General features: G+C 28.0%; 1 protein-coding gene across 2 annotated transcripts in view; it reads left to right on the forward strand.

Moving 5' to 3' along the window:
* Positions 1-20,016, forward strand: part of LOC111633748 (E3 ubiquitin-protein ligase UBR5-like) — a 162,629-nt gene that overhangs the window by 132,843 nt on the left and 9,770 nt on the right. For both annotated transcript variants that reach the window (XM_023378360.1, XM_023378361.1), the window contains exons 36-41: positions 1,558-2,439; positions 5,323-5,579; positions 7,247-7,466; positions 15,429-15,617; positions 15,708-15,777; positions 16,468-16,712. In XM_023378360.1, coding sequence (XP_023234128.1) covers positions 1,558-2,439; positions 5,323-5,579; positions 7,247-7,466; positions 15,429-15,617; positions 15,708-15,777; positions 16,468-16,712 — 1,863 coding nt within the window. The remainder of the gene's footprint in view (positions 1-1,557; positions 2,440-5,322; positions 5,580-7,246; positions 7,467-15,428; positions 15,618-15,707; positions 15,778-16,467; positions 16,713-20,016) is intronic.

The following is a 20,016-nucleotide window of genomic DNA, read 5'->3' on the forward strand; positions in this document are numbered from 1 at the left end:
TTCCTTCCTGATTCCCAATAGAGGGCATTTCTATATACACACCTATCTGCATTACCAACTTCCGTGCCACACTTGTTATATGGTCTGTCTCGTTTTCATTTGACTGCCCCTAATATATTGTAAGTAAATATACATACTCAAAAAAATTATAATGGAAATTTTTTTATCTTAGTATTTTAAATAAATATGTTTGTTACAAGCATTTAATAAAATTAAAAGAAGTTTGAATGTTTGTTTAATATTTACATGACTAACTATAAATTTCAAAAAGACATAACAAGAACAGAAATTACAAGAACAACAAATTTTTGTTCAGGAAATTTTCATTGTGTCTACTTTTATATGAAGTTATCTTTAACATAATTTGTGAACAAGTGGTGAAAAAAATTTTTAATACTAATAATGTCTTGGTGTAAGATGAATTTTGGTTTGTTAGGTAAGTTATTAATAGTTTTTTGTGTGAAATCTGATTATCACAGTTAAAAATTAAAAATAGTTAAATGGATCAAAGTGTTTTAAAAATATTTTAAAATAATAATAGTTATATAAAGAATATTATGTATAAAAAGTTAATTTAACAATAGTGTAATTTTAGTATTTAGTAAAAACAAGGGGGAAAAAATTCTCTTTATTTTCCCACATATAATTGAACCTTAGATGAAAAATTTTTATGATGAACATTGAATTTAATGTCCAAAAAATGATTTAAGCATTATGTATCCAAGTAAAATGACCAACATTGGATTGCTGTCTGTATGACATTTACTGCATTCTCCTTAAATAAAATTAAAAAAGAATTTTTTTAATAAAAAGAAGATCAGTGTTAAAATTGTATTATATTCATAATATGAAATGTGTTGTTTATGATTAATGTAAAAAGATGTTATTTATTAGAATTATTATATGTAATGCATATTGCAGTGCATCTAGTTCTATTGCATCTTTATTTATACATTGATATGTTAACTGTTACACTGTGTTAAAATTTTACATCATGTTTTTATTATTATACTAACTTGTTGATAAATATTAAAAAGAAGTTTGTTTCCAAAAATGTTTTAAGAATATTATTTGTTTTGAAAATAGTGCTTTAAATTGATAAGAATTATTTTATCTAATTATTAAGTTATCTCTGATGAATTTGACATTATTTTTGTTTAGTTTTGATAAAATTTATTTTTAAAAATAAGATATATCAGTAATATACATCTAGATTAATAAAAAAAAAACAATTTAAACAAATTTATACAATGCATTTTATTTTTATTGAATATTGGGTATAGCGAACAGAAATGAAAAAAAAATTAGTCAAACTACATAAATAGAATAATCAAATTAATTTGATGATTAGTTGTCATGTATAATCGAAATGGTAGATACATGTTAATAATAAAAATAAACACAGTTTTAATGTTGAATATTTGTTAAGATGCATAAGAGGTTTTATTGAATATGTTGAAAAATTTATTACTGATTAATTGAAATGATCACTATAGATATATAAGATTGTTATCTGTTGGTATTTTTGATCATCAAATTACAATATTTTGATTTTAGGATGAAAATGAAAATGAAGATCAAGAAGAAGAAGTTGGACCTGCACTTCCTATGGATACTGATAGTGCCGATGATGATTCTCATTTATTGTCTTCAAAAGGACGAAAACACCCATTTTTCCAACGTTCAGATTCTACTTTATTTTTAGGATGTCCTCCTCCAGATCCATTTACAACTCCTTTGGCTGAAGCATTACCTTTAGCTGATCAGCCTCATCTATTGCAACCAAATTCAAGAAGGGAAGATTTATTTGGTATTCCACATGAACCAGTAAATATGCCAGCTATAACTAATCCGTCTAATTCACATTATGGAAATTATAATCCATTTGAAGTGTTGCCAACAAGACTTGGTCTTTCTCCTCGTTCTTCTGATGGCAACGCTCAACAATCTCTGTCTTATAATCATTTTTCGTCCTCTTTATCAACCAATACATCTTATCTGCCATCTCTATCATCTATGGCACATCCTCCAACCCGTCCGCCACCGCCGCCACCACCACCACCTCCGCCGCCACCACCTCCACCTCCGCCGCCACCCCCATCTTCTGAACTAGAAATTCCTTCAACTGTTGCTGTTGAAGGAATTGCTGCTAGTCTTACTCATGCACCTACTACTACAGGAGAAGGATTTGCTTCATCAAATAATCAAATAAATAACCAAGATTTTAATATAGTGCCTACTTCATCTGTTCGTCAACCAACAGTTATCAATATTCCACGACCCGTTGATACAACAACTGTTTCTTCATCAGCTTTATGTTTAGAAACAAGAGCACCTATTATAGTGGCTGCTCCAAGCAAAAAAGTTTCAGAAATACAATCTCCTGTGAAATCCAGTGTCATTGTTCATGCTGGTTGTATCAGGCCATCTGCAGCAACTGTAAGACTTTTGAATTTTCACATTGCTTTTTATTTTTTGATGATAAATTATTATATTAACATTTTAAAAACTATTGAAGAAATTTTCTATTTTTTTAATTTAAGTGTAAAAAATATTCACTCCACGTTTTTGATCTTGATGAAAATCATCTCTGTTGAAATATTCAGATTAGTGTATATTATGAAGTCATGCATAACTACTATAATTTCTGTTTGAATTTTTATATAATGAAGTATATGATTTAATTTCAAACATATGAATGAAATCTGCCAAGAAATAATAAACTAATTTCATCTTTTACAGTAAACAGTTTAAAAGCTGCTAATGTTAAAATTAAAAAATACACAATGCACTGTTTTCAAGTACAGTACATTGTATTTGCTGTTCTGTCTGATGTATGAAACATTGAGAATTGGAGAGGCATTGAAATGAACGATTAATAATTATTATATAACTGTCATAGAGGATAGTTGTTCTCCTGTTTTGTATCACTTGTCCTAACAATTACTTTTAGTCTAATTTCCTAACATGTCTATATGAAGGAAAATTTAATAATTAAAATTAAAAAAATTTGATGATAAAGAATTTCATTATATTTTTTTATATATTATAGATAGATTAATTCATATTATAAATTTTAAACAGTTAAATATTATTTTACTTTATCAAAAAGTTCAATAAAAATATAGTGTATCCATAAAATTCCTGTGCAGTTTGAATATTCAAGTTTCATTTTAATGTAAAATATAAATAACGTGTAAAGTGAAATAGAGAAAATTTATTTAAAATTTAGCTTATTTGATTTTAAGGTGGTGTTAATTTTTCAACACAATGGAATCAGTGATAAATATTTTTAAATTCAGTTTTATATTGAATTTCTATATAGTGTTTCTTATTGTAATCAGGGCTGTGGAGTCAGAGTCGTGGAGTTTTGGTGTTTTAGCTGGAATCGGAGTCGTCAAAAAATCCGCTGACTCTGACTCCTTTTTACTTATCAACTTGTTATGTATATAAAATGGAAAAGTATTGGAATTGTGTCAAATTTGACCCTCCAAGTTTTTTTGCAGATCTACACATTTGGAGACCTCCCGAACCCTTCAAAAAAGTCAATAAAAGTTGGAAAAATTGTGCTTGTGTGTTGGGGTCTAATTTGTTTAATTTCTTTATTTTCTGTTCTGAGATATTAAACAATATCTCAGAATGGGTAAAGTTTTTTAAGAAACGAAATGTGGCACTGTAGCTTGCATATAAAGGGGCATTAATACTATTAAAAAATAAATAAAACTTGTCTATTCTCAAAGTAAGCTTTTTCGTCATTTTATAATAGTACAGTAAAACCCGTTTAGATGCTCTCGCCTAAGATGTTAGAATGTATATGGGGACATGATTTAGTTCAACCACTTTGACATTTAATAACTAACTCCTGTTTTGTTTTCTAAAACCGTGTTTTAGTATTTCTGAATACTAAAACACGGTTTTAGAAAACAAATCAACTACAAATTATTGGTTATAGAAATGGCGAATTCCATCAAGAAAAGAAAAATAATGTATACAGTTCAACAAATGGATACTACATACATCGCAAGGATACAAGTTGCCCGAAACGTGTAGAAGTACCTGTACAAACTGAATAAAGATGGAAAAAAGCCAAGTGTTTAATTAACAACACAATCTTGTGTTCAACAGTCAAAAACTAACTCCTGTGTTAACCATCTGACTTTGATTCTGACCGCTTTGACCACAGAAATTATTAGGCTTCAAACAGGGTAAACAAAATCATGCCCCCCCCCCACACAGTCTAATATCCACCCATATAGAAAAAAACCTCGAATCTTTTGCATATCTCGAAATTTCAAGGTGGTCTGAGTCCAAAAATGTAAAAATTTCGGAGGGGTCATTTTTTGACTGAGTGCTACACTTTCCCTCTGTTATATATAACAGCCATAAAAGTAAAAATTATCGAATACATATTTATATATTACTTAGAGGAGTCTTTTGTCTTTGGAATAAAAAGTTTCTATGTTCTATCTTTATTAGAATTCTGTTTATTGAATCTTTTATTCTGAGGTCACATGATGACATCAGAATTTCCGGGTCTCTTTCGGTAACATGTCTGCCCTTGGTCGGAGTCGGATGGTAAGGAAAAGTTGGAGTCAGTAGATTTTTACGCAACTCCACAGCTCTGGTTGTAATGAAATCTAAGTTGTCTTTTGATTGTTGATACAATTCTGATCAACTAATTAGAAAATGTAATCGACTTTTTGTTTGAGGCTATTACTAAAGGATTTATTATCTGAAAATAAGAAATTAGAAGAGATGAATTATTAACAATTTTAAATCTCATTTATTATATTACATAGACAATCTTTAAAAAGTATATTGACTTCAGTCACTCATTGATATGAATGCTTGAGTAGAAGACTTCTTACAAAAAGTGAAATGGTACAGTTGAGAGAAGACATAAAGTATGTTACTATTGATAGAGAAATAGGAAGCATCAAAGAATAACACAGTTGACATTCTATGAGGTTTTAAAGTTTGACCCTATACAACAAATGCATTTTAACAGTTGATTTTAAGTGCTGTCTACTTATTTTCAAAGATATAATTTATTTTACATTACGAAAATGTAGAAAGTATCACAAAAGTGATGGAATCTACAAGGTTGGACTGCTAAAGAGCATCAGATAGACCTCTAATGTGTATGGAAATGAAATTGTTAAAGATTCAAACTGCACAAGGATTTTGTAGATAGTGTGTTGTTACAGAGAAGAGATCAGCAAAAACTTTTTGTATTTATTCAAATTTAAATTAAAAATTTCAAAATTTTATTTTTGTTAAATTTATGAATCATTCCGTTAATCTAAAATCTTATAATTACAGACTCCAGAATCATTACTTCCTGTTTCTACTACTACAACAACATATGTTGCTGCACCTAGTCCTGCAGCCGAAGTAACTGTAACATCCACTAATTCATGTCCTTTTAATAACAGTTCAACAGCTGGTGTTTCTGTATGTGTACCTCTAATTCAAACCAACAATGAAACACATATGGAAACATCATCTCAACAAAATCATGAAAACACTTCTACAAATATGGTTATTGATGGTGTACAGAGTCAGAATGTTATAAATAGGTATTTATTTATTTATAATTATTTTCTTTTTTTTCCCCTTCATAATTTATATATGAGATTATAAATTTAAGTACCATGATTTATATTAAATTTCAGTTAAAGGATAATTAAGTTGTTACTGTGAAATGATTTCAGAGTTTATAAAGAAATTAGAATGGATGCATGTGTGTATTTTAATTTTTACGTAGAGAAGGTTAATAATTAAAATGTTTTTTTCAATTTAAACCAGTAACTGCACTCTTGCTGCTTAATCTACTTTTTATGTAGATTATCATATTTCTTTGATTATATTATTTTGATATATAGTATAAAATAAAGGAAGAAAAAGTAATAAATACTGCTTAGGCAGAAAAAAGTTTACTAAAATAGAGACTTCAATAATAATGAAAGTTTTAATTTTAAAAAAATTTATTTATCTGAGATTTTATTCTTCTTGCATATTATTTTTTGTTATTGCATAATATTACTTTAGATGAGTGCTTTATTAAGGTACAGTACATTTATAATCACAATCAGCTTTGTAATTCAGATCAACATGTGCAAAATCAATTTGGTCTGATTGGCAAATAATTATCAAGTACACAGTCAGATTCCTCTATCATGCTGTTTAAGACTAATTGATTATTGTGTAATTTTGTAGATACTTTACAGAATAATAGCTATACAAGTTAGTTTTAAAAATGTTTGTTTTATTTATGTTTCATTTTTTTTAATGTTAATCTAATGAATAACAGATATTTGTTTTATTATATAGTGACTGAAGTTTGATAACAAATCAAAACATATTATGCAACTGTAATTTTATTTCAATTATCAAAATATATGATATTTTGATAATTGAAATAAAATTAAAATGAAAATATTCAATAAATTTAATAAAATGAGAAAATTCTATTAATTGATTATATTAAAAATCATTTTTTAGTAAATTATACTAACAAGAGGAGGTCATGCTATGGTCATCAGATTTCAATAATAATGTTTGTAAGGATAAGCTTTAGTATAAATCTTTATTGAGCAAAGGGTCATTGTGCTTCTCAAATGTTTTTAAGAAAGTCAAAGTTAAAAGATTCCAAGCTACTTACGAGTAAGTTTTGCAGAACCTATTGAACACCACATGGGTTCAGTAAGAGTCTGTCTTACTCATTTGTAAGATCGCTGGTTTGCAACTCGATGGCTGGTTTTTATTATCAAATCAATGCAATGTTTTCATAAAATAATTGTAAAAATGACGTAATTTATGCAGTTTCTATTTATTTTCTATTAAAAATGTGCATTTTCATTCTTTGTAAAATTGTTTTCAGAATTGTTGTCTGTTAAAAATAATAATAAAGTATTTTACATTTAGAACGTAAGACTATCCAGAACAATTTGGCATTTTAAGCAGTTAAATAAATATAAAAAATTATTAGTTATTACTAACTCCCAATAACATATTGAATTATAAATATGTGATGGTAAACAATCATCTTTCAATGTCACTTTTCTGCTGTTTTATTGTTTACATCATATGTATATTCCATTAGGTAATACAACAAGCAGACTGTAAACATAAATTAAAATTATAACTTAAGAATAATTAAATAATAATTGTGTGAAAAATTAAACATTATTTATATTCTATTTAAATATTTAGCAGTGTGTATAATTTAGTTATTTCTGTCTAGGTCACAGAATATGATAGGACAACTTGTATCACATGATGTTTTATTAGGAAGATGGAGGCTATCATTGGAACTTTTTGGTCGTGTATTTGTTGATGATGTTGGTGCTGAACCTGGTTCTGTGATTAGTGAATTAGGAGGATTTCCTGTAAAAGAAGCTAGATTTAGACGTGAAATGGAAAAATTACGTAGTTCTCAACAGAAAGATCTTAATTTGTCTAAAGTAAGTATTATATTCTGTAGTCATTTTTTTTTTATATAAACCAACTAAAAATTACTAAAAGAATGATGAGGAAGCAAAGGCATTATAATGTATTACATTGAAAATAAACCATAAGAAAGTAATATCAACAAATGCTTTATTTTTTATGCAGTGTACAATCAAAAATGAATTAACACAACAATTAAGTCTGCTCTAAATTATTTCATGGCATTTGCATTCTCTTTTTATTTTATTTTTTCAGAACGTCTCTTGTATATAATTTTTGTTCCAAAAATATCTTTCATATGTTCCTCTTGGACAAAAACTTGATTCTGGTTTATTTTTAGCCAGGAAAAAAACTTTTTTTTTGTAAGAAATTATTTCCTTATAGCAAGTGTTTGCTGTTCTGAGGCCTGCAAGTGAATCCAGAATGAACTCCCAAGAATATTCTATAGGTAGTTGATTCTAATATGCTTGCCATACATTCCAAAATATCAAATTGCAGACCAGCAGAATCTGTACTGGGTGGGGAAATAGTCCTCATCTAGCAAAAGGAAAATAATAATTTAAATAAATGTAATGTATATATATTTTAAATAGTTTTTTATGAAATAAAATATCTAAATGTAAATATAACTGAACTGATAGTTTGTAAGCATTAAAAATACAGTGGAACCTGGTTAACTCAAATTGATTGGGGGAAATAAAATTCAGACTATTCAAGTTAAAAAGTTTCAAGTTATGGAGGTTCAGTTAAAAATCAAGATTTCTGTGCATCAGTTTATTGATGATCCATAATAAACTATCAATACAATATTTCTGTGGGTCTTGTTACACAGAATCATTGCTTCAATGTTGATATTGTGGTTGTCCAGAAAATCACATGCTTAACCAAATGGTTATATAAGCTACTAAGAAATGCTGTCTTGAATGGTTGATCCATTCACTCCTAAGTGTTTAATGATTTTTTTAAAATTGCAATATTTTACACCTAAAATTGATTTGTGTCTTGTCTTTTTTTTTTTTATCAAAAAAACATCATTCTTTGATTGTTATATTAAAATTTTGCTGCAGAGGTTAAAATTTTTACATAGTCTGACTATAGTCATTCTTTAAAGTTAATGTATCAAAAATCTATTTATTTATTATATTAGATAGTCAGAGAAATCCATCAGAAATCAAATAAAACCAAAGAAAAATGTTTTAAAAAAAAGGGCAGGTTCAAATGTCAGTTACAGTATTTACATGGTGTCTGGAAGCCATTGCCCTGCCTATTTTTACGTGACAGTCTATTTTTAGTAATATATGATTCCCATGCTTTATAGAAAGTTTTTGATTAGTTTATTTGGTAGATGAATGTTAATTATTTTATTTAACAGAAAATTAAAACTAGGAAAGTTTATGAAAATACTGTATCATAAACCTCATTTGAGTTAATCATTCTGATTTAATATGTAAATCCCTATGCTAGATAATTAGGGAAAGAAAATAACTAAGTAAATGCAACTTCAGGTTATCCCAGTTTGAGTCAACCAGGTTCCATAGTGTATAACCATTCATGCTTAAAACAGTTACATATTCTAAATAGAAGAGTATAATTTTGATATTAATGCATATCTATAATCTTTGAAATAGTTATATTTTAGGTTCAAACTATATACTTAAAAGTAATTTTAAATTTCTGAATATCACTGGACTTTGATTTCTTAATTAGGTGATTCAATACAAGTCAACAGCTTAAATTTTTTAGGAAAGTTCATTTGTTAATTGCTTTCTTTTAGTAGTAAATTTTTTATATTAAAACAATACATAGGAATTAATTCCACTAACATCAGAAAATGGAAAATATAGCAATTGGCCACTTAAACTTATTCATTTCTTTAAATATAATAATTGCAACATAATTATTCATGTTAAACCTAATTACAAAAGATGGCAACTTCATGCTTTATCTTTTATCCTTTTGTCTCATCAATTGCCCTGACATGATGCTTGTTGATAATATGTTAACAAAACTTGCTAGTACAGGATGTCCCAAAAGTAGTAAACCTATATGATTTGTTGATTACTAAACACTTTCTTGCATTACAATAGAAATTGTAATATTTATTGGAAGCATACAGATTGGAGATTATTTGTGAAAAATAACATTGTGCATACTACCACCTTTTCACATCTTAACAGTGACAAATTTAAGACCATCATTTTCATAACCTTTTCCAGAGTTTCTTGTGAGAGCTTGTAAATTGCACTGATAATGTTGTCTTTGAGAGTAGCAATTGCTCTTATTTTATTCATAAGCACCCTTTTCTTGAAGAAGACCAGAAGAAAAATAATCAGGAGCAGAGACCTGGAGATCTTGGAGGCCTTATGATGTTTCCATTCTGTGATGTCACATGAATCAGAAACATCTGTTGAGGCAATGCCATTGTCTGGAAGACAGACACTGGCATTGGGTATATTCAAAATCTCAGCATCAGTGCCAGAAATGATGCAATTGCTGGTGTCTTCTAGAGAACACAAACGCTGACAGCTGGGAATTTTGGGAGAGCAAAACGAAAAATGGCAAATGATGTGGACTTCATTTTATTTTTGAACTTATTTAAGAACAGCTTAATGAAAGTGTATATTTTGAAAAGAGAAATAGGGATGAAGATATTTTAAATTTCCATATGAGTTTTAAATAAATAAATCAATCCTAAGATTACACTTTAACAACTAAAATAAATTATGTGATGTCTTGCATTAATACTAGTATATTAAAATATTCTATTAATGTATTAACCGAATTTTAATTTATTCAGGGTTTATTCATCAACAAATAAATATTCAAAATTGTCAATGTAATAATATTTATGTTTATATTTATCTATATTATATTTATGTTAATATTTATTGACATTCCTGTTTAATAACATCAGCATAAGTGGGTTTTGCTATTGGGTCTGAACTTCTCAGTGCCAGCACCGTGCCAAAAAGGTCGTGTGCAGCATGTGCATGTCTAATGCTGCTTGTCTAATATTCTTTCGGTTCTGCTTTACAGATCCATGTGCTTTTACAGGAAGGATAGTGTTCAGCCCTTTGGAGATAGTCTCTAACAAGGTTTTCTCTAGGGATCCATTATTACCTGCAGAGTTATAATTATAACTGATAATCGTAGACAAGCTGTTCAGCTGATGGCGAAGCACCGGTTGACTACACCCGTGCCGTGCGGCTAGATATCGCAACTGGTTGGCTAAGGCGTCACGTGTGACTAAACAATAGAACCTGTTCTTCCATGTCGAAGAAATCCGTATTACATTTTCTAGCTCTGTGGATAGAGCATGAGATGACAAACCTAGCAATATGCCACCCTCAAGGAAAGAACCTACAATAGTGTGGTGTTCAACCAAATGGTGCATGGCTAGAACAATGACCTTTGTTGAAGTATGCAAAAACAGATCATTATAACTCCTTCATAAATTGTCTGATAATTATAAAAATAGATAGATGCACTTAAAAAGTTCCCTAAAGTTCCCTACTAAGTGACAGTTGCCGTTGGGAATCACTTTTTAAACGATCGAAGCCCGCAATTGGCTTGAAAATCTTCTGAGTTGATTTCGCTAATAATCTTTAACAAAAATTGCTGGGTGTACAAACAGTACATATCAATTGAATGATCTCATTGAGACAAATTCAATGATGTATAGATATCCAGTGATAATCTAATTAATCCACCAATGTAACTATCGAAAACTATGGGACATCCCGTGTACGATAAAGTCATCATCCTATCATCGATAAATCCGAAAAGGCTATTGTTTATACTGTGATTTAAGGCAGAAATTCAACAAGAATTTCAGCTTTATTTTGTTACAAGATTTTAACAGGTTTTAAATTACATTCCAGCTGTGGTGAAGCTAACAGTATACTTTTATACCAATTATCTGTTGTGAATTTCTACAAACTATTTTTTATTGGCTCAATTAAGTAAATAAAATACAATTTTGTAAGGAATTTCTGGCTGTGTACTAGCATATATTTTGAATTTACCAAATAAAAGGTTCTAACATTGCAAACATCTTTATCCATACTGTTTTTGTATGTTCGATAGATACAACTTAGATGAACAAGAACTTCTGAAAGATATAAGTTGCTTATCTATTGTTAGTTATATTACTGGACAATATACTACTACAAATTCTGTCCTAAAATGGCAATGAACTTAAGAACAGCTACCAATTGTCATATCTTTTGCATACATTTCTGTTTGATGAATCATAATACCTTAAACATTGTTATAAGAAAAGAAATCTCATTAGAATTATGTGATCAAGCAAAATATGACTGTTCCATCTTTATCCACAAATCATTAAAAATTACATGGGAAATTCTGTAAATGCATCTAAAAACAAACTCAATCAAAGCAGGTGTTTTTTTATTCTCACATCATTTTTGTTCATTTTTGTTTAATTCTTTCAATATATAGTTTAATAAAATTTACAAGCAGTTAGTTTTAATAACATCAGAGAAAAGAATGAAAATGTGTGTAATTAATTTTCATTCTTTATGCTCTTCAGACAAACTTCTGATGAAGAACTTTTTCTTCTGAGAACTTAAATAAAAATTTGGTATTTACTTCACTTGCTCTTTTTAGTCTTACATAGGAAATAGTCTTGAGCATTTATTTAATACTTATCAGTTTCATTTTTATTATCAGGAAGAAGAGAATCACTAAGTTTTCATGGTGGTTTTTTTTTCATAGTCTACATCATTCTCTTCTTTGTCAAGTGTTTATATCTCATTCTTTGAGCAAATCCTCATTTGTTTGAATATTTAAACTATGAAAAACTAACAAAAAAAACATAAAATTTAATAAAGTTTAAAATCACCAGCTGTTGCGATTTATCCTGTAATTTTTTCCACTGCTATTTAAAGATTTTTTTTGTTACAAATGGTCGTGTACTGGTTAAATTTTATTTTAAATTATTATTACAATAAATAGAAATTATTCTTTTTCATATTAGAATAGACCACTACAGTCACTAGATGACACTTGTTATAACTAATACAGGCAGTCTTGGGTTAATACAGTATCCTCTCATTCTATTGTAGCTCATTATATTGTTCATTGAAATATATCATTTTTTTGTGGTCTTCTTAGTATAAAAGCACTTTACCCAATAATTTTTAGAAAATTGATTTCCATTTGAATATTACGTTATTCTGATCATTAATCTTGAAAGTACCACTGTATGAAATATGACCTGCAAAAATGCAAGTCAGCATGGAGATTGAAAATAAACAAAACAGGTCGACGGCTACATCAGTTATATATTGATAATTGATATAATTGTTAAGTATAATTCAACACTTTTTTTACTCATGCTGTGTCTTGAATGGGTGACATTAAGGGCATTCTTTATTTAGACTTTTCTGGTTTTAAAAAGGCATGTAAAGTTTTAATGTCCTTTTGTTGTATATCATGGTTTTTTTGGGGCCTGTTTTTATCATGTTTTTAATGTGCATTGTTGTGTAAGTTATACAGTAGAGCATAGTTTATCCAAATCAATTGGGGACTGGGGTTGTTTGGATAACCGATTATGTACAAAAAAATATATTAACCTATCCCATGTTGAATTTTTCTCCATTGCATGTTGTTTCATGTTGAATTTTCGTTGATGTTAAGCCTAATGAAAATTTTTATAATAATAATAGTGGTTATTGTATCATTAAAAATTATTTCTTTATTTTTTACAAACAAAATAAATATATTGAAAAATATAAAAACAAAAAAATTATACTTTAGAAGTTGATCTAGTATCAAAAACGTTCAATTCAGCACGACACACAGTCCACAGAAAAACACCACACAAAAGTGTCAGTGCTGCCAGCTAAAACACACACACCAACAAAAAAATATTGGAGTAGCCCAAGACATAGCCAAAGGTTGCAGCGCCAAAGCACTAGCGAAAATTTAAATTTGCCAACTGGAACACTTTTGGTTGACCGGCTTTTGGATAAACGATGCTCTACTGTATATGTAATTTTTTCTTGCTTTTGATGTTTAATATATTTTTATGTATTTTAATTGGCTGCTTTTATTATGGGCTTTTATTTTGCTTTTTTCAGTCACCATTTATTTATGAATTACATGTTCTTTGTTGTTGTTTATTTAAGGGTTTACTGAGGGCAGTTCTTTCTCTCCAACAGAACAGAAAGAACTGCCCTCACCCTCAATCTTTAATAAGTATCTGCAATTATCTGTAATAATTAAATAAAGAATATCACTCGTTTGGTTTGTCTCTTGACATATATGATATAACAAGGTGTTACTGCACTTAGAAAAAAGTTTAACATCACTTTCATCCTTGTGACTGATAACTAATGATCATATTTAAACTAACCTGTTCAAGTTGTAAGAAGCAATTTCCCAGTGTTGTATCAAAAATAAATTAATGTTAAAATGCATATAATTAAGGTTTAATAAAAATATTTGAATTTTGATCATTTTTCTTTGCTATTCATGTGTTTTGATAAATCATTAAAATAAATCTAACTGCTCTGTGGGAAAATTTTATTCAACAGTATGAAATATTGGATGTTGTTAAGTGAATATTGTTTGTATGATGAAAAGGTATGGTAAATTGTGACAAAATTATAAAAATGAAAATAATTCATTAGTAATACTTACATAAAATAACTAATAAAGATAGAGCGGTTGTGGCCAAAGTTTTCATCTCTAAAATGTGAACTTCAAATCTCTAGCACCACCAACTTGGATACCTAGAAGTTTGACAATGGTGTTTGAAACATTGAGCATGGCAATTAGAATTTCAGCTTAAACTTCTGTATTTTGGGTTAAAATTATGACACATTTTATTAAAATAATGATTGTTTAATTATTCAATATTTTGCAAGTGATGTTAAGTGTCAAAAGAATTTCTATGGATATGTTCATAATAGCCTATCATAATACTTCAGAAATAGGTTTGTTCTTTCACTCCGTCTTCTGCTATCAACAGCATAATGCATTTGTAAATCTCTAGAAATAATTTCCCAAGCTGTTTTTGGATTGTCATCTTCATATGGATGACAATCCAAAGCCACCACTTCAACAAAAGTATGTCATGAGAACAGGCAAGAGCACATTGGGATTTTCCTATTATATTGTACAGTAAGAGTCAAAATGCTAATTAAAGTAAAAAATAATTATTTTGTGTTATTAAATGTCCTATAAATATTTAAAAATAGTTTAATTTGTTTATTTACCTTTGCTGGTCACCTTCGTCATTCTTCAGTGATCCATCATTTTACAACAAATCTCATGAGGCATTATGTGCCATAAAGGTATAATGCAATGTGCTTTTATTTTACTTGGCTCAAACATTAGATGTGTACTTCTGCTTGCTGTACAAATTTGAAGTTTTGACTTGCGCTGCAACCTCTCTAATTTTGCCAAAACTCAAATGTGAACTTTTTGTATAATACAATATAAATTATCAATAAAATTAATTTAATTAAATTTATGTGAAAATTATAAAAAAAATTAAATATATATATATATTTAGTTTTTTTTATATGGCAATAGTAACTTTACAACAATCACTGAAACTTTAAGTTTAAAATCCTTACTATTATTTAGTGTGTGTTGCTGAATCATAACTTGTATTCTTTAGTGAAAAATAATGTTTTATAAAGCACAAATAAAATTTCAAATAATTGAAATCATCTGATATATTTCATTAAAATTTGATATATAAGGCTCTAATTAATTACATATGAAGTCATAAAGTAATAAGTGATCAAAAAACAATGTTTTAGTGTTCTGAATTGTCTTTTTTTTTTTTAAAATAGAAGTTAAATTGTCACTGCTGTCAGAGATGTGTGTGCATGTTTATTTTGGTAGCATTTTCAAATGTAATCACAATTAACACAATACCAATCTTTGTGTGTTTAAAGAATTAAATAATTCTAATTGTTTTTTTTATTAAAAATTTTCAGATTGAGAGAGAAGGAACATCATTGTTGCCACAAACATTTAAAGAATTAAATACACAATTTAATAATTACAGTCGGAGAGGCTCGCAAAATTCTCCTCCTTTAGCTGTCTCACGGGTGAAGGTAATGTTTAAAGATGAACCTGGAGAGGGTAGTGGAGTAGCTCGAAGTTTCTATACAGCTGTGGCTGAGGTAAAGAATTATGATCATTTAAATATAAAAATTATCATATAATATATTATAATTCTTCTCATTTTATGTAATTTCAATATTTTTTAATAGGCTGTGCTCTCATCAGAAAGGTTGCCAAATTTGGAAAGTTGTCAAGTAGGAAGTAGAAGTGTTCAATATAGTAAATATTACTTTGTCTTATCTTTATTTTATTAATGTTTTAAATATAACTTATCCTTAAATATTTTGGCTTTTATAAATTAATATACATGTGTCCAAAACTTAAGGACAGACAACATTGTATATGAATAGAGAGAACTGTAGATGAATGCAGACAAGTATGGCAAGAACTGTATTACTTGACATGTAGCACTGAAATACACAATAACTTGTAGGATTTTACAAATCAAAGCAATAAAAGTAAGTCTTTTGTGGAAAAAAAAATACATACGGCAGTTGGATGTAGAAGGCATATGAATGGAAAGTGCTTATCAATATCCAGGCAGAGAGGTCTTTCGATATAAAATGTCCACCCCGATCAACACTAATGCAGCACTCACAATTGCTAGCAGAAAAAGTCACTTGTCACCAAGTGACTTTCTAGCAATTGTATTTGTCCTTAAGTTTTGGACCTATGTGTACTTATGATGTAATATTCTTTATTCCAGTATGTCAGTTCCAATATATAAGTAGTGGAATTAATATATTATTGATTATAATTTTTCAAAAACTGACAAATTATGATATAATGAATTGTTTGCAGACTTGACAAAAGCTCCAATATTTAAACTTTATATTTAAACTCATACTTGAACTAATAGTTTATATTAAAGAAATGCTTTATATATTAATAAAATTATCTTGTTTATAGATTTAATACAAAGACTAAGGACAAGGGAAAGAGAACGTGAGCAGCAAAGAAGAGCCAGTCAACCACCTCCAAGACCAAGAGAAACACGAGAGAGAGAGTCTCAGATAACTTTACGTTATGATGCACCTCATTTTAATATGCCAGGAGAAGCAGGAAGCAGTGGTCAAGGAGGAAATGACCATTTAAGTACACATCGACAGCAGTTAGGCCAACGTCTCTATCCCAGAGTTCAAGTACTTAGACCTGTAAGTAATGTTTTAATATATTTATTATGTTTTTATTTTCAATAAATTTTTATTAATGTTGTTACTGTTTTTCTGAATCTAATTCTAGTTTGCAATAATTATTGAATTTTTATCTTCAGTTAGAAGGAAATATATTGTGATTTGTTTTGTTTTTACATGTATAATTTTATTTGATAATTTTGTTAATTAGAAGAAATCTTGCTTGTCACGAGCATTCCTTGTAAACTTAAAATGAATGAATATACATGTATTCCTTGTATAACACAGTAGTTATGTTCCAAAAAAGTGCCATGTTATAGGAATTCATGCTATACAAAACAAAAGACTAGTTCAAAACAGGTTCCAAAGGCTAACAAAATTATACTATTCTTTTTCAATACTAAGAGAAATATGTTTATTAAAGCAATGGATAATTTATTTCCAATCAATAATTAACTAAGAATCACAATTAAAGTACCCTGTTACATGTTAATATTAATTTTAGTTAAATGAGGGAATTTTTCTTTTACAAAGTATTGTCATCTCAACATTTTTGTTGATCTTGATCAGAAGTATCAGCAACATGTTGTTAATTGAAAATTTGTCGTAGAGGATCATGTTTGTTCAGTTGAGTACCAAGCAATTTCTCCCTATAATTTGTGTTCGAATACCAAATTATTTGAGTGCCAAGATACAGCTGTATTTTGTTCATCATTTTTATGAATGAATTATTTTAGTTATGAATGATAAGTACAGTTAAAAAAAGGTTAATAACATTTACCTAAAAATGTTTAAATATAATAATGTTTTATTATAAAATAATCCACAAATTTTTTCGTATAATTTTGATGGTAATTCTTTGCTTATGTAAATCGAGTTAAAACTTTATTAAATACAAAGATTAATCTATAAAAAAAAAACTGTAACAGTCTTAAGGGCTAAAGTCTGAAAGCAATGACAGTGACACTTTGTTGATAGGAAAGCTATGGCAAAGAAGAAGAAAATTGCACTATCAGTTTTCATTAAACTTGATGAACGGCACAAAACAAATTGAAAATTTCAATGGTATAAAATCTGTAGGTAAATTTGAGACAACAGGTGTGCTTACTTGAAATTTAAAAAATGTCGAATAACGGTATGTGCACTTAAAAGTTGCGAAATTTTGTACAGAGGATTTGCCAAATTCTCAAACCTGTTAGAGAGATCTCACATGGTAGAAATGCCATGTTGTATGAGGGATACTTGTATTTCATTCATTTTCAATTTTAAAAAGAACTGTATTGAAAAAGTTCTTACATAAAAAAACCAATTTAAGTTTGTAATCTGTATCTCATTGTTATATTTCCAAACTGTTTGTGATAGTAATTTAAATTTGATACAACATGTGACAAAAGTTATGACATCACTAAACGAGAATGGTTCCTGCATTAATGTAAGCATTTAGCAAAGAAATAAAACAAGCAATTGATATAAAATATTTTTATAATAAAAGTCAAACACTTTGGTTACATTAAATAACTTAAACAATCAAAGTAACATCATATAGTAATTTATTTATGTATGCTTCTGACACAATATAGTGCTATAAATTAAGACACTTGGCGGATTTTCTCATCTTTATTTAGTTGATACGTGTGGAAAAAATTACACGTTTCGAGCTCTTAAGCCCCTCTTCAGTCAACTAAAACATTTAAAAAGGATATAACATACACATAAAAAGGAATAACAAGTTTTGTAAAATTCTTAAAAATAAAACATACCTATCCATACAGGTTTTATAAATTAAAGTAGCAGTTTTCTTTCGATATTTTTTCAGCAACATCAGCTTATTCACAGTATTTTTTCTTTTAGCCTACTATAATATTAGGAGAGTATACAACGTATCTATATAAAACTATACATAAGTTTTATAGTATCTATAAAACTATATTCAATTAAGGCATACCTTGAGTACGGCTGTTATTAAGGTTGTACTGTACAAAATTGATTATACCTTTTACTTATAAAACAGTCTTACAAAATTCTTGGTCTAAAATATACCTTAGACAACAATTATCAAATTGGTATACAATTGATTATGCTTTTTACTCATAAATCTGTTTTACTAAATCCTTATTTCCTTTGATAAGCATTGACAATATAATACGAATTTACATAACTTCTACAATATAAATTTACATATCTGACATCTACTATATTTTTACAATATATGATTGTTGATTTATTTAACATTACAGTATTTAATATTATAGATTATTATATGAACTAATGACATTACAATGTCTTGAGGTTGGTAAACAGGATTAACATTTAATATAAATTTACATATTATTTGATTCCCGTTACAACATTACAGTTTTTTGTTATTGTTGATTTATGTAACAGTTCAATCGTTATTATTAATTAGCACATTGATCACAATAATAATAGTTTGAATCTAGTGAATACAATTAATATAAAATTTTTAACCAGTTTTCGTTTATTGAGATGCTAGGATTTTTATTTATACTATTTTGATTTTTGATTATTTCTATACTTTCCTTGAATTTTCTTTTGTATGTATCTCTTTCTCTGTGTAAGATATCTATATTATTTTTATCTATATTACAATTATTCAAAAGGCAGTGTTCATGAAAAGCAGAATTTAGTCTACGATATTTCAAATCGGCTATATGTTCTTTCAATCTTACTTTAACTTTACGTTTAGTTTCACCTATATAAAATTTTTTATTTTCGCATGTACACGGAATTTTATAGACTACATTTTTACTTTCTTCTTTATTTGTTATATTTGTTTTGTTAACTTGTTTTGCATTTAATCTGGAGAGTAGCTTATCATATGTCGGTACAAGTTTTACATTAATTTTTTTGACTTCCTTATTGACTTCTTCGTATAAACCTTTTATGTATGGAAAACGAATGTATTTTATTTCTGCTTGTTTAGGATCTATTCTTATTGTTTTATCTGTTTTTTTATCTATTTCTGTCTCCCAAATATTAAGAATTCTGTTTGGGTATCCTGAAAGAATAAATTTTTTCTTTAGTGTATTTAAATGTTCGATTTGTTTAGTATTTATACTAGTTCTATTTTTGATTTTAGTGTATTCCATATTAAATATGTTTTGTTTTATATGAAGTGGTATGTTAGAATTATAGTTAACTGTGGTATTTATTGAGCACTGCTTTTTAAACGGTTCAAATTCGAGATTTGTATTATTTCTTTTAATTGTAATATCTAAATAATTTATGCTGTTGGTAATTTTATCTTCTTCTTCTATTTTAAATTGAATATTTTTATGGATATTATTTATTATATTTCTGATTT

The sequence above is a fragment of the Centruroides sculpturatus genome, unplaced genomic scaffold (assembly GCF_000671375.1).
Source record: "Centruroides sculpturatus isolate CEXI.00-Female unplaced genomic scaffold, Cexi_2.0 scaffold812, whole genome shotgun sequence".
Taxonomy (NCBI): domain Eukaryota; kingdom Metazoa; phylum Arthropoda; class Arachnida; order Scorpiones; family Buthidae; genus Centruroides; species Centruroides sculpturatus.